Source organism: Monopterus albus, unplaced genomic scaffold (assembly GCF_001952655.1).
Source record: "Monopterus albus unplaced genomic scaffold, M_albus_1.0 scaffold237.1, whole genome shotgun sequence".
Taxonomy (NCBI): Eukaryota; Metazoa; Chordata; class Actinopteri; order Synbranchiformes; family Synbranchidae; genus Monopterus; species Monopterus albus.
The window spans coordinates 728,591-743,628 of record NW_018128117.1 but is presented as its reverse complement, the minus strand read 5'-3'; the positions used below and the strand labels follow the sequence as shown (position 1 = coordinate 743,628).

Here is a 15,038-nt window from a genome sequence, read left to right as displayed (position 1 = left end):
AAGGATCAAAAAAGAAGAATGAGAATTAGATTCCATAGTGTTTCCCCAGGTGGTTCCTCATATTTCTCATACAGTAAAAAACTTAGTAAGGAAAGGAAAGGAAAGGTGTGGAGAGGATGAGGGTTTAATGAAAACAACAGAGCGAGGAGGTATGACAAAGCAAGATATAGAGGAACCAGCAAAATATACTGTAACAGATAGTAGCCAAAGACAGGAGGAACACAAGGAAGTGATGTTATAAAGACAGAGCAAGAACAAACATAGAATGAGTGCTGTGCTGGAGTAATACAGAGACGAGAGATGGAGGTAGATGAATGATGAATGTAGAGTAGGTGCAGGAAAAGCAAAACACCCAGGGCTATAAGGCGGTAAGGGAGCAGGAAGAAGAGATGAGTTGTCTTTGATGAGAAAAGCAAGTTAAATGCAAAAGGACCAATTGCTCTCCATAGTGAGAAGAGGGCTGGTGGGTTGACAAATCAGCGGGGCAGGTGTCACAGAAGAGAGATGGAAATGACAGAACTCAATTAGAAGAAAACAGCAGGTGAAGAAGTGAGCACACAACTGTGAAGAATTAAACTAAAGGTTGATATCTTAGTCATGTTTGGATTTTTTTAAGAGGTGAGAAAGTCAGGTATAAACTTGAAAACAGCTGTAGAAGAATCCAATCTAATCCCACTGTTCTTGTCCAAGCCTATTCTGACTGAGCTCTGCTTTGCAGGGGGTATCTTTGAGTCTTGCTCTTATCTCGCATTTTTTCCATCACTGATCCTCTCTACCTGAACGTCCTGTTGTGACTGGAGCATGTGTAACAGCTTTCCTCTGCTGTTGCCTGGCACCATACCTGCTTCAACATCAGGAAACCTTTGCAGGTGTAGCAACAGCAGCAAGCTTCTGACAACATCACTGGGCGTCTTTCTTGCTGCTTCTCCATCTCTGACATCCTCCCTGTCTGATCTAATGTAATGCATCTATTGGTCCATCGGCAGGTGCAGATGCTACTTTTTCCAAGAAGTTCTATGTGAATTTTTTTGTCTTTTCGTGTTTCTCTTTTCTTTTAATATATACACTGATATTTTTTCTATCAGTTACTGTACCCATTAACAGCTCTGGTTTTAACAGCCATTTGACATATTTGCGGAAACAAATGAGGGATGCAAGGAATTTTATAGTTAAGGCCAAGTTATATAGAAAGCTAGGTAGACTATAAGTAGAAATAAGTTTTAAAAATATATAAAAAACAAAAATGGGGTGCCCCAAATGTTACAGCAGCGAACCATGTAAACATGTACAGTGCATGCATGACATCAGTGGTCTGAGTCTGGCTGCTGATCTTTGTTGCAGGTCTCCATCCTCTCTTTCTCTCTTTTCTGTCCATCTCTCCACAGTCCACTGAAAATAAGGGCAAGATATCCCCCCAAAAATAACTTAAGTAAGCAGATAGACTAACAATTGCAAAAGTAAGAATATGAATAAATTTTAATCAAGACAATAAACTTTAAATCATAAACATTCATTGACAAAAATTGCCAGTGTCTATTCAGTGGACTTGCCTTTGAGGTTTGATTTGTGTTTTTAAATCCCTCAGGGATCATGAATATGTGCATATCCACATCAGTTTCACTGCTTTTAGCTTAGTTCTAAAACCGTTTAGACTTCATGTTTGTCCACATGAACACTGTAAAGATAATAATTCCATTTTGTATGTTTTTCTTACCCCTTAACGGGTTTTAAGGATTAACTTCCTGTGTGTTTCTGTTGTTTTGTCCATACATTTTAAATCAAAATTACAAACACAATGACACAGGTTAATCATATTATACTTCAACTGCCATCAGCAATACTATACTGTATGTCGGCTTTAAGAGCTAACGGACAATCACCAATATCAAGTCAAAATCATTTAAGCACACTGCAAGACTGAAAACCACGGCAAGGAGAAAACTCTCACAAATCATTCAAACCTGAACCAAATACATGAATGCTACAGTAAAATAGAAAGGAACAACAGTAGAGCCACAACAGTAACTGACTCTTAATAAGATATTTGCTTGACAACAACAAGAAACTTCAGCCTTAAAAATGAGTTCAACAGATACCAAACATAAATCAAAGCCACCATTACTGCGGCAGTATGGCGGTGGATTGCATTCCATTGTATGGTGTCCCTGCTATTTTGCCCTTCTTGAGTATGTCGCCCCTCTATTATTGGTTCATTGACTCCATTCTTCTGTTCACCAGCCCAGCAAATTGAAATCTATGAAAGTTATTAGACTTTATCAATTTCATTCTCTGTTACCCTAAACTGGACCATATTTCATCATCATTGCCTGAACTAATCCTCACCGGGCATACAAATACATAGAAATTCATACATGCTAGCATATACAAACACTTTATTTGGCTTCTGAGACAAAATGGTGTTGTCAGATTGAATTAGCTTTGGTGCAATGTCATTTTTTTCTTAGGATTATAAGGAAATATTCCTTCTTTTAATCCTCCTACAGACCATGCCCTTATAGAAAAAAATCAACATGTTGTCACTCCTTTACACTGATGATTTTTAGGATTCATTTGAAAAGTGGGCTTGAACAAGAATGTGTGAATGTGTTACATGCAGGCGGTCAGAGATAACCAGGGGCTCACACGTCAACTGTGCAAAGTGATGAGAGTCAGAACACAAGCTTTAATCTTTGCCCAAGAGATCTACTCATAACATTCCCCAGATACACAAGCCAGCACAGACACACAGATAAATAAGTCTTAAAGTGTACATAAACTGCTACACTGTGACGCTGACACCTGACTAAAGGATTAACATGATCAGGATGATGAGGGGTGGGAGAGTAAAAGCTGCTTACAGAGCTGAAGAGCAATAAAGTTGGGGTCAAGAGGAGCGTTCATAGATAGCATCGTCATCCTTTTAACCTTTTTATCTGCACAAACACTCTACTGTTTCCAGCACCAACTCACCTCCATCTGCTGGTCAAAATGCTTATTAAAACTCTGACACTGATGCTTGTGTATCTAGCTGGATTTGGGATTTGAGCAGCACAGAGCCAACAATGTGTTCTCTGCCCACTCTGTGCAAACTGTCAAGTGTTACAGCCAGCATGATGCTTTGTGTTTAAGTTTGCTGATGATTCACTTATTGTCTGCCTTCTAGATTGTGGCACAGTGTTCCTGGTGTCACTGTTGACTGCTGTGACAAGACATTTTACAGACTAATATGACTGAAAGGCTAAAAGTAACCATTTATGTGCTATCTAAGGCAGCTGAACAAATACTTTAGAGTGACTATAAGTTAAATCTTGTTACAGCAGCTTTTTTCTTCTCAGAAAATAAGTTTTCTCCAAGAATCAGATTTTGATGAGCATGTTTCACAAAGACTACAGTACACAGTCCCTTTACGCTACAGTTTAGGGTGCAGAAGCATCATAGCCACCTCAGTTTGCCTTCCATTTAATGTCTTAAGTTGAATTATATATTGCAAAACATTTCAAGGACTACATGAAACAAAACACTTCTTCCTGTGAAAAGACAGAATTACCAAACTTTTTCAAACAGTTATGAATATGATTAAATAGTCTTGAGAATATGCTAGGCCAAAAGAAAAAAAAGTTACAGCTTCCACCACAATGTTTTGCTTTGCACTTACTGGAAGTTGTCAGCCCGTGTAAAGAAAATGCAAGGCAGAAGAGAAACAGAAACTGCATTAAAAGGGTGAATTGGACAGCCAGTCACACCCTATGGTTAGTCAAATGGGCACTTATAGGAGCCAACAGTGCTAGACGGTAGAGGCTGCTCAGCCATAGAGATCAACCTTCCTCTTTAAAGCTCTACTTGATGATAAGGAGACGACGGGGTGACAGTTCTTTTAATGATGTCAGTGATCTTATTTTATCCATGATCTAATCTGCACTCAGTAATTTCACCAACATTTATGTGATTAGTGTTTTCTTTGTGGATTTTGTCATTTCCATTTGTGAGTGCACTGCATTTGAAGCTGAACAGTTTGGCTCAAGGCCAAACAAAATTACTTTGGCTTAGAGAAGTCTGGGTATTGTTTGTGCTAATAGGAAATGTTGCAACCGTTGTTCTGTATACTATGTGTATTGGGGAGTAGCATCGCATGTGAATGGGATACACATCCATCCATCCATCCATTATTTATATCACTTATCCTGTAGAGAGATATGGGGGTGCTGGAGTTGATCCCAGCCCACACTGGGGGAGAGGCAGAACAGTGGTGGAAGAAGTACTCAGATCCTTTACTTAATTAAGAGTACCAACACCGAAGTGTAAAAGATACGCTAGTAGAGGTCCTACATTCAAAATGTTACTTAAGTAACAGTACATAAATATTAGCATCAAAATATACTTAAAGTATAGCAGCAGTAAAAGTACTCATTATGTAGAATGGCACATTTAACAGTAATGTACTGTATATTATATTACAGGATTGTAATTCCTGATTTTGCAGCTGGTAAATATGGAGCTAATTTTACTTTGAATTATTGCTGGGCAATGGATTTCCCACCATGGATCATATAAGTAACTAGTAACTAATGTTATCAAATACATGTAATAGATTAAAAAGTACAATATCTGTCTCTAAAAAGTGCAGACAAACAAACAAACTTAAACCCAGAATGTTCTTGCTGTGACGTGACATTGCGAACCACTGCACCAATGGGATTCACAAATGTGGCTAAAAGTGTTGAGTTTAACGCTCAGTGCTCCTAGAAAAGTATAGAAAGCATGCATACCTGCATGCCTTTGGCAACAAAGAAGCTGTGAAGAGATAAATTGCTGCTTATGCCACAAAGATCTTCAAATATGGCCTGAACAAAATAATTGGCAATCATTTTTCAAGCAAACTATTTGTCCTCAATTTGTATCACAGGTGTATTCAATCTTATAATCAGTTGTTCAGCCTATTTAAATGGAGAAAAGTATTCACTGTTTGCTTTGCTATTGTGTGCTCCACACTGAATATGGATAAGGGAAAGGAAGAGAAGAGTTGTCAGAGGAGATAAAGAAAGGAACAATTGTCCAGCAAGGTAAAGTTTATGGTCTGTGGGGCCGTAGCCACCAGGAAATCTACTGACCAACCAGCCACCATCCCAACATTGCCATCCCTAGTGTGGCTAAAACACAAAGCATGTTGTCTTGGATCAGAAAGTCAGAGACTCACCAATGAATGATGTCTCGCCCAGGTAGCCTCTCCGTCTGAGCACCACCTCCAAGAACTTGTCCTCCTCGTCCACCACATAGTAGTCCTTCTCCAGAGAGATCCAGGCCCAGTCCAGGTGGAACTGCTGTCCGTTTAGCTTGTTCCCTCCTGGACAAAATGCATAAGGAAATTTGATTATTGCTCTGTAAAACTGCTGTTTTTTTTTCATTTAAATATCAAAGTCATTATAATTAGCTGTTTAGTATTTATCTAGCTGAACGGAGAAAAACAGTTGCTTCTTTCATAACTCAAATGTGTAAATACAGTACTATTCATTATCACTGTGAAAAAGGTAATGCTGTATGTTTATTTATCATATTTAATTAGAAAGGAAACAGTGAAGGGATATCCTGTGACCTACAGTAAAGGGGCTATTACTATAAAGCTGTAATGGAGAAAAAGTGTTTTAATTATTTTCAATGTGTGGTCCAAATATACATGACTCTTCTGCAGCAGAATATTTAGAAATATGTAAAAGAGAAACCATCAAGTCCTATACCTTCTTATATATAACAGTCAAAGTTTTCATGTGCAATTAGAATTCAGTTTCCTCTTTGATAAACAGCTTTTTCTTTTCTTCTTGCTTCTGCAAAATTAGAATATCATCCTCAGGATTTGCAAGCTAATTAGTGTGTAAAGAAGGGTTTGCAGAGTAAACGGTTGTGTTAGTTTTAAGGTAATACTCAGATTACTCAGTAGTTGCCACTACAGTGGACAGAAAGGATGCAGCCTTGTGTGGCTAATTTGCTGAAAGGGTGAAGTTCCTTAGTACTGAATGGAATAATGAGAAAACTTTGCAAAACTGGGATAAAAAAGTGGAGGAAGGATGTATTTTTCTTCCCATGAGTGTTAAACTAAATGTATGAGTGTGTGTGTTTTACTGGCAGAGGTGAGCACAAACCTTATGCACAGACTACAGAAAGGAAATCTCATTTAGTTCTATTGAGGACAATTTTAAAGTTGTCTGTTCTTTCAAATCATTTATGCTTCTTAAAGGCTGAAGCAGCATGGCTGTTTAAAGCACACAAAGCATAGCACTTCACTTCCACCACCATAAAGGTCGTCGACGGCAGCAGAGCAGCATCACTATTCAAACTCCTTGTGCAAGAAAGGGGGTAATCCTGCACTCTTATAACAGATCAAATAAAAATATTTAAAGTACATATCGTGATCAATAAAATAAATAGTATCATACAACGTGGAGCTGATACCTTCCACCTTTGCAACTATATGTCCAGAACCTTTTCTGACATAATACTGACATGGCGCTAAAACGCAGCAGAGGTGAAAAGTTCAGCACTCTCCAGCTTGGCACACGACAAGACACTGAGGTCAGGAAACAGCTTAAACAATCAAAGCTCAATGATTCTCCAAAAAGCCTGTGGGCCAAGTGCAGGCTTTACTTAGTGGGTGCAAATAAAAAATGGCACACATACACCCACACAAACACACACAATGCTTCTAATCCAACTTCGCTGCAACCTTGACTTTCATCCCAGTTCTGTAATAGTAGCTGAAGCATAAGCCGCCTGAAATACTGTGTGCACTTATGTTTGTGTCTGTGTGTGAATGTTTGTGTGTTTACAAGTTCTTCTATATGTGACCTCCCACCAGCGGCTAGGGAGCTGTGCACAGACAATAGGGGTCTGAGTCAGACAGCCTCATTCCTCCAGCATTTTTGAGGGATAGAAGACCTCTCACAGGTGCTGCCTGTACAAAAAAGCAGCTTTGAAATCATCCTCAATAGAGCTAAATTCACTTTACACCTGCTTTCAAATACTTTCCCAACAAAAACTCACAAAAAGGATTTTATTTTTAAATCAAAAGGTCTGTAACTTAAGAATGTACTTGTTGGCCTGCACGATGCTCTAGTAATTATTGTAATTATTGACAAAATAGACTCAGCTCTTCCAACACCAGCTGATGATGTAGTAAACAGTCTAAAAATACTCTGTTACAAGTAAAGGTCCTCCATTCCAAATGTTACTTAAGTAAAGTACAAAGTATTGGCATAAAAACATACTTAATTATTATGCAGAATGGCCCATTTCAGATCATTAAATATCATATTATTGAATTATAATTGCTGATGCATTATTGTGTATGTTGCAGCTGGTAAAGGGGGAACTAGTTTTAACTGGCTTATATGCTTACACTTTGAAGCACTTTACATAGTGTAATTTGTTATATTAATCTGGTTTTGAAAAGTAACTAGTAACTAAAGTTACTGTAAAATAAATGTAGTGGAGCAAAAAGGAAAATATTTGTCTCTAAAATGCAGTAAAGTAAAGTACAGATACCTCAAAAGTGTACTTAAGTACAGTACTTGAGTAAATATACTTAGTTACTTTCCACCACAGTACAGCTCAAATTAGATGTAAAACAAAACAAAGGAGGTGTCACTTCAGTTTCCTCTTGAATAAAATGTGTGTTTTTACACAGAGTATCAGTGCAAGCTCCAATCCTTTATATGCACCGGCCTCGATTCTCTCCCTTTGGGCTTAGGGAGACGATTGAATGTTTCAGGTCATGTAAAGTAAAAAAAAAATTGTTAGTGTTAAAATCAAAATGGACTTGAGAGGTATTTTTGATTTTGTACAAAAGAGTCCACTATCAAATTCTCTGAGCTGTGTCAGAGTCATATGATTTGAGTCCACAGGGCTACCATGCATGTTCTCTCTGGGTCAGCATGAGAACAAATTAAAAAGTCAGAGATCAAAAAACAGGATAAGGCAGCAAAAATATCTCTGAACATCCCTTTACTGCCATTTGCAGCCTAGCTATGATTGTAGCCTACTATGTGTAAGTGTAGATGTTTTACACAATGTGCATTACTTATATTATACTCTGTGCTGTAGGTTACATATCACTGAGTCACACAATTAAGTTTGATATTTGGACAACAGAGAAATCAGGTGTGCAATCATCACTCAGTAAATACATAATGGCCACTACTGGGCACGAAAAATTTATGGAGAAAGCGCTTATCCTGCAACCCCAAAGAGACCAGCTTGTGATCTCAAAATTGCCACATTAAATCTTCAGATCCCTGAAAATGCTTTTTCAAACTCTTCTCCAACACAGTCATGCTTGTCCAATAAAAGTAACTCACATTTATGAGAAGGGCACACAAATAAAAGGTGGAACTATCATTCACGGGTTTTGGGGATGTGTGAAGCACGTGTCTGAGAAGGTGGTGAAAAGAGAGAGAAACAGACAGACAGACAGACAGACAGACAGACAGATAGATAGATAGATAGATAGATAGATAGATAGATAGATAGATAGATAGATAGATAGATAAACACAATTTTTTTTATTCAAAATAGAATGTGAGACTGAGCTATCAGCTATACTCCTAAAAAAATCAGGGCTGTCTTGAGTTTCATTTGTATGTTTCAGCATGTGCATGTCTGAGAATTCACACCCAAAATCAAAGGGACTTTTTCACAGCAAGACAATGCCGTCTGCTGCTCAGTGCATCTATTCTGCTACTGGCGGTGTGGCCCTTCCCTCACTGTTACATCTCCATCTGCCTTCTGTATTCCTTTGTATATGAGTCCCTGATTCCCAGTGCAACTGGCAACCAAGCAGCTATAAGCAACCAAACTCAGTGATGTCTCTCACTATGGAACACATTTGAGGAACCCAGGACTAAGACAATCGCAAAATCTGCTATTTATGCAGTTGGTATTGTGTTATGCTTTCACAAAGAAGCACTCTAACACTTTTTCTGATAAAACAGACCAATGTAAGAGTAGTAATAGGAGCCCACGCACTATCCATCTGACAGGAGTGCCACTCTACATAAATTTTAATGGTTGAAAAAAATACAAATCTCTCACACCCCCTCTGGATGCTTCAATACCTTTTTGTTTTTCCTGACAGATGTGTGGCAGTCACTGTAATGCTGGTAGGCTTGGCATATGTGCAACCAGAGGCAAGGGGATCACAGCTGCTGTGATGGGTTCTGCACATAGCCAATTGTTTCTTCTACAAGAAGTGGACATTTGAGGCCATATATGTATCAGACTAAAAGCATGTCATGTTACAGGTCTTTTATTAGCATGTGAATGCCATGTCTGTGCATACTATATGTACACTTTAACCATGACAACTGGCTTCAGCGTGGATAACTCCTGAAGTGTAGTGGGATATCAAAAAAGTGACCAGGGATTCATGGCCCTGAGCAAACACAAATATTTAAAATGCAGCTCAACTCCAAGGCAAACAGAAAGCTAATGTGTGTGAGGTTTCTTTGTTTTTAAATTACCAGGTTTAAGTACATTTGTACATTAAGTGCATAATGCTTATGCACATTAAGTCCACAGGTACATGCAGAAAGAATCATCAGTGCCAGCATTGCCCTCCATGGAGGACCTGTACACCTCATGGGTCAAGAGGAGGGCAGAGAAGATTTTTACAGACCTTCCTCCTTCTAGGCAATTCATTATTAGCCTGCTACAACCATTACAAGTCCTCTAACTACAACATATTTTAGTGTGGTTCTAATAACAAGCAATAATGGGCCATTAAAAGGTGTGACAATACCCTGCACCCCCGCCCCCCGCAAAAGAAATAAAAGTTAGGTGCAGAATAATGTATTTTTTTCAACAGCCAACAGGCATGACTGTATTGCAGTAATACCCTAAGCAACCCTGTACATGAAGCCATGAGAAACATCTGGGGGCACAGGATCCTCACTCCTTTGATGTTCTTGTCAGACATTTAATAAATGTAAGGTTTTATCCACTGATGTCTACAAAGAGACCCATACATGTCTCTGGGCATAGTTTAAAGGCAGAAGGCCTGGGGACAAAGAAATGACTATTTCCTTGAGGTGTATGTGTGTGTCTGCTGTTGTACAGTTGTGCATGTGTGTGTACATACATCTGCATCTGCGTAACGCATAAAGCATTTGTTCTCCTGCAGAATCTTTTGTGCTTGAGAGAGGTCAAACTCTAGCATTCAGCACATCTTCCCCTGCCACCTGCCAATTTAACAGAGGGATGGGTTTAATGTATTTCACACTAGTTACTGGCACCCTGAGACCAAACTGCGGCCAAGCAGGGAGATGATAATCAGTAAATATCTGTTTCTCCTTGCCACATGATCTCTACAGTATCACTTCACACTGCAATGCCTATATGATTTAAACCTAAATTAAAGGTCCATTAAGACGTATTAAAAATGAAATAGCAGGAAACAGAAACAGTAATCATGACACATGCAGACAGTAAAACAGAAAAAGAGGTTTTATGTGAGATTGAATTGCCACTTTGCAACAGTTTCATTATGCGTTGAGAAAATCTTATAAGAAGGAAGGACAGGGTGAAAATTAGATCAAGAAAACTAACTGCTAAAATAAAACAAGAGTAAAGTAACTGTGTGAAAAAAGGGTAACAAGATTAAATAAAGATAAGAAAAGAAAAAAATCCAGTGGCAGTAATTTAGAGTAATGTATTCATGACATCAGAATGTAAATTATACAATTTCAGTGGTTTTTTTGTTGAGATTGGTGGATGTTTTTGGTCATGTTCGGGTTACGGACTGGCTGTTAAGTCTAGAGAAATACAGAAACAAAAATGAGTCACATAATGAAAAATCCCTTCACATCTCTCACACTCTCGTCTCAACAGTCTAATGAGATGCAGATCATGGCGAGCGACAATCACAGCTACAGAATGTGCGGTAATCCTACAACACACCCGACCCATCAGCACCAACACTGACAGACAAACACAGCAGACGGGAGCAGACAGCGGGAAAAGACAGCGAGGGGTGAGATAGTAAAACAAAATCGTGATGCCTAAGACAGAGTCGACACTCGGCACAGTAAACTACAACATACTTTGAGATTTAACGCAACGAGGCAGTAGGGCAAAATATTCAGACAGTACCTCGAGAGGAAAGGGGGAAACTGATAGGCAGCGAGACAGATAAAAATAACACCAAAAAACAAAATATATAATGAACACAGTTGCTGAGCGTGTGTAAAAGAATGGAAAATGAATAAAGTACATCCAACAAGATCTAAGACTGACAGAGTGAGAGGGGAGAGATGAAGAGGATAAAGATAAGAGAGTTGGGCCCTGGGAGAAGTGAGTGACAATAAATTCGTGAATGCAGACAGATAAAGAAAATCTCTTCTAACGCCAGTGGATGTGTTCGTTTTTTGTATCAGTCTGTGCTGCATGCTGATGTATTAGTCTACAATTCTGTCCTGATCAGTAAACGCTTCTAGACAAGTATGGTTGCGGCGATGGCCATCTTAAACTCCAAAGCAAGTGAGATCTATTTAAAGAGGATCGGGGAAAGCAGTAGTTTTCCACTTTTGAAACAAATGAATGACAGCTTTTTCAGTCCCATAAACTCTATGACATCCAGGAATCTAAAACTGGATTACTCCATTTACATGATGTGTTCACGGATGATGTCAAATCATTTAGACAAGACACAATCACACTCTGTGAGCTTTTTAACTATAGGTTGAAGAGTTTACAAGTTATTAGAGAAGCAGAAGCAGTTTAAAACAGACTGTTTTCTTTTCAGGATCATTTTTCTTTCACTTATTAGAAAGAAAGTCTGTATATACCTGTTTATCCTATATCATTTAGCAGAGAAGACGACAACCCAGGGGTATAATAATTAAAAAAAATCTGTTGAAGAGGGAAGAGGTGCCACAGCCAGCCACAGATCATATACAAACACAATGGATGATCAAGAACTGGTGCCCATGCAGCATAGTTTGTGGTGATAATTACTCTTCTTACAAGAACCGCATTGTGTGCAGTGAAATGTGGATGAAAAGGGGTTATAGAGCCTGCACAGGGGGCTTTAGGTGGATATATTGTAATTGTAACTATAGATAAAGCAGAGATTTGCCAGGGCTGCTCATGGGCAGGGAGGGGTGAGGATAGGATGAAAGAAATCTATTATAACAATCAATCTAATCAGCGCTGGGAGGAGGAACTCAGAAAAAGATGGGATAAAAAGAGAAGCGGCGAACAAGCATGCTCTTTGTATTCATCAGGTACTTCTTACTCAGAAAAGATGAGAATGTATAAAACACCTTTTGCATTGTAATGACATGAAAATGGCAAATTTTTACGATGGTCTAGATAAAGATTTCAAAATTCAACAGCAGGCACAATGTACCAGTTACTCTAAACAATCCAAACAATGCCTTGTTTGTTAAATAAAAGTGACCAAAAGCAATGTATGTTGATATTTATTTTTTCAATTTATGTTTCTACTGCCATAGGCACCAAAAGTTAAACTCCATTCAACTACACAGTGTTATGTCAGAGCAGAGAAATGGATAAATAAACCAACCATCTGCATGTTGCAAAGAAAGTCAAGTGAGAACATGTGTGTTTTTGAAATCTGGGTGCAGAGAAATGGATAAATAAACCAACCACCAATCAATTAATCTATTGTAATTAATATAAATAATTGAAACTGTTGTGATAATGGTTGGATGGTTTAAGTAGTTTTTCAAGCAAAAAGCAAATATTCTCAAATTTGAGGGTTTACCGCTACTCATTGTTAGTTTTGTTTAGAACATAGAATGCCTTTAGGTTTGAAGATATTTACGACTGATAACTGGTAGATCAGTGTTAGGTGGAGTCCTACTTTGGTATTTTGTTTTCATGATCTTCACATTTGCTTTGCTGTAATTTGAGTTTATTTTTCCTGCTCCGTTTTAACCATCTGAATATCCCACAGCCAAAGAGAAGCCTGGGAAATAAGCCAGGTTCCAGCTCATTGCAGTTACTCATCGTGATCAGACTTGGTTTTAACCTGTGACAGAAGGTGCCTCCTGACCCTCTTCCCTTGTGGATTAGTCTGTAATGGGGCCGTGTAATAACCAGTGCTTGCCTCTGAGCTCTGCCCAGCTCAGACGCCCAGGGCTCTCATTACCCACAATGCTCCCTGGGTTCTTAAATATCAAACACCTCTTTGTGCTGGAGGCTAGACCGCCCCTACCCTACGGCTAGCCCTCAGTGCTCTGCTGTGCATGCACGTGTGGGACTATTTGCGTGACTGTATTCTATAGTCAAGCAGATTTTAAACTTACTGAATTATGCTCAGTTAAAGTTTAATGTTTTTGATTTGTATTGAAACTTATGTATTGACGACATGTGTTGTTGACCTCTTGGCCAGGTCACCCTTGTAAAAGAGATCGTGATCTCAATGGGTTTTTTACCTGGTTAAATAAAGTGAAAAGAGAAGTATAGTGCATACTGTGTGTGTGTGTGTGTGTGTGTGTGTGTGTGTGTGTGTGTGTGTGTGTGTGTGTGTGTGTGTGCATACCTGCACTGTGAGGACCAGTTTGGCTTTTACACCGTGAGAGTGAGGACACTTTGGGAAAGTTAGGAAAGTTAGTGAGGCTAGTCTCCAGTTTCTGAGACATTCAAAAGGCTGTTTGAAGGTTAAGACTTGGCTTTAGGGTTCAGGTTACAATTAGGTTTAGGTTAGATGGGGTAGGGTTGGGGCTAGGGGATGCATTATGTCAGTGAGTTTCCTCACAAAGTTAGCTGTACCAGCGCGTGACGTGACTTCAGACCATCATATAGAGGTGCTGGTCATATAATTAGAATATCATCAAAAAGTTGATTTATTTCACTAATTCCATTCAAAAAGTGAAACTTGTATATTATATCCATTCACTACACACAGACTGATATATTTCAAATGTTTATTTCTTTTAATGTTGATGATTATAACTGACAACCAAATTCGGTATCTCAGAAAATTAGAGTATTGCTGAATACCAATACAAAGAAAGGATTTTTAGAAATCTTGGCCAACTGAAAAGTATGAGCATGTACAGCACTCAATACTTAGTTGGGGCTCCTTTTGCCTGAATTACTGCAGCAATGCGGCATGGCATGGAGTCGATCAGTCTGTGGCACTGCTCAGGTGTTACGAGAGCCCAGGTTGCTCTGATAGTGGCCTTCAGCTCTTCTGCATTGTTGGGTCTGGCATATCACATCTTCCTCTTCACAATACCACATAGAAAATCTATGGGGTTAAGGTCAGGCGAGTTTGCTGGCCAATTAAGAACAGGGATACCATGGTCCTTAAACCAGGTACTGGTAGCTTTGGCACTGTGTGCAGGTGCCAAGTCCTGTTGGAAAATGAAATCTGCATCTCCATAAAGTTGGTCAGCAGCAGGAAGCATGAAGTGCTCTAAAACTTCCTGGTATACGGCTGCATTGACCTTGGACCTCAGAAAACACAGTGGACCAACACCAGCAGATGACATGGCACCCCAAACCATCACTGACTGTGGAAACTTTACACTGGACCTCAAGCAACGTGGATTCTGTGCCTCTCCTCTCTTCCTCCAGACTCTGGGACCCTGATTTCCAAAGGAAATGCAAAATTTACTTTCATCAGAGAACATGACTTTGGACCACTCAGCAGCAGTCCAGTCCTTTTTGTCTTTAGCCCAGGCGAGACGCTTCTGACGCTGTCTGTTGTTCAAGAGTGGCTTGACACAAGGAATGCGACAGCTGAAACCCATGTCTTTCATACGTCTGTGCGTAGTGGTTCTGGAAGCACTGACTCCAGCTGCAGTCCACTCTTTGTGAATCTCCCCCACATTTTTGAATCGGTTTTGTTTCACAATCCTCTCCAGGGTGCGGTTATCCCTTTTGCTTGTACACTTTTTTCTACCACATCTTTTCCTTCCCTTCGCCTCTCTATTAATGTGCTTGCACGCAGGGCTCTGGGAACAGCTAGCCTCTTCTGCAATGACCTTTTGTGTCTTGCCCTCCTTGTGCAAGGTGTCAATGGT

General features: G+C 39.3%; 1 protein-coding gene across 2 annotated transcripts in view; it reads right to left on the bottom strand.

Annotated features, from left to right (window-relative positions):
- Window positions 1-15,038, bottom strand: part of LOC109971891 (FRAS1 related extracellular matrix 2) — a 58,564-nt gene that overhangs the window by 31,432 nt on the left and 12,094 nt on the right. For both annotated transcript variants that reach the window (XM_020620446.1, XM_020620447.1), the window contains exon 3: window positions 5,195-5,341. In XM_020620446.1, the coding sequence (XP_020476102.1) occupies window positions 5,195-5,341 (147 nt within the window). The remainder of the gene's footprint in view (window positions 1-5,194; window positions 5,342-15,038) is intronic.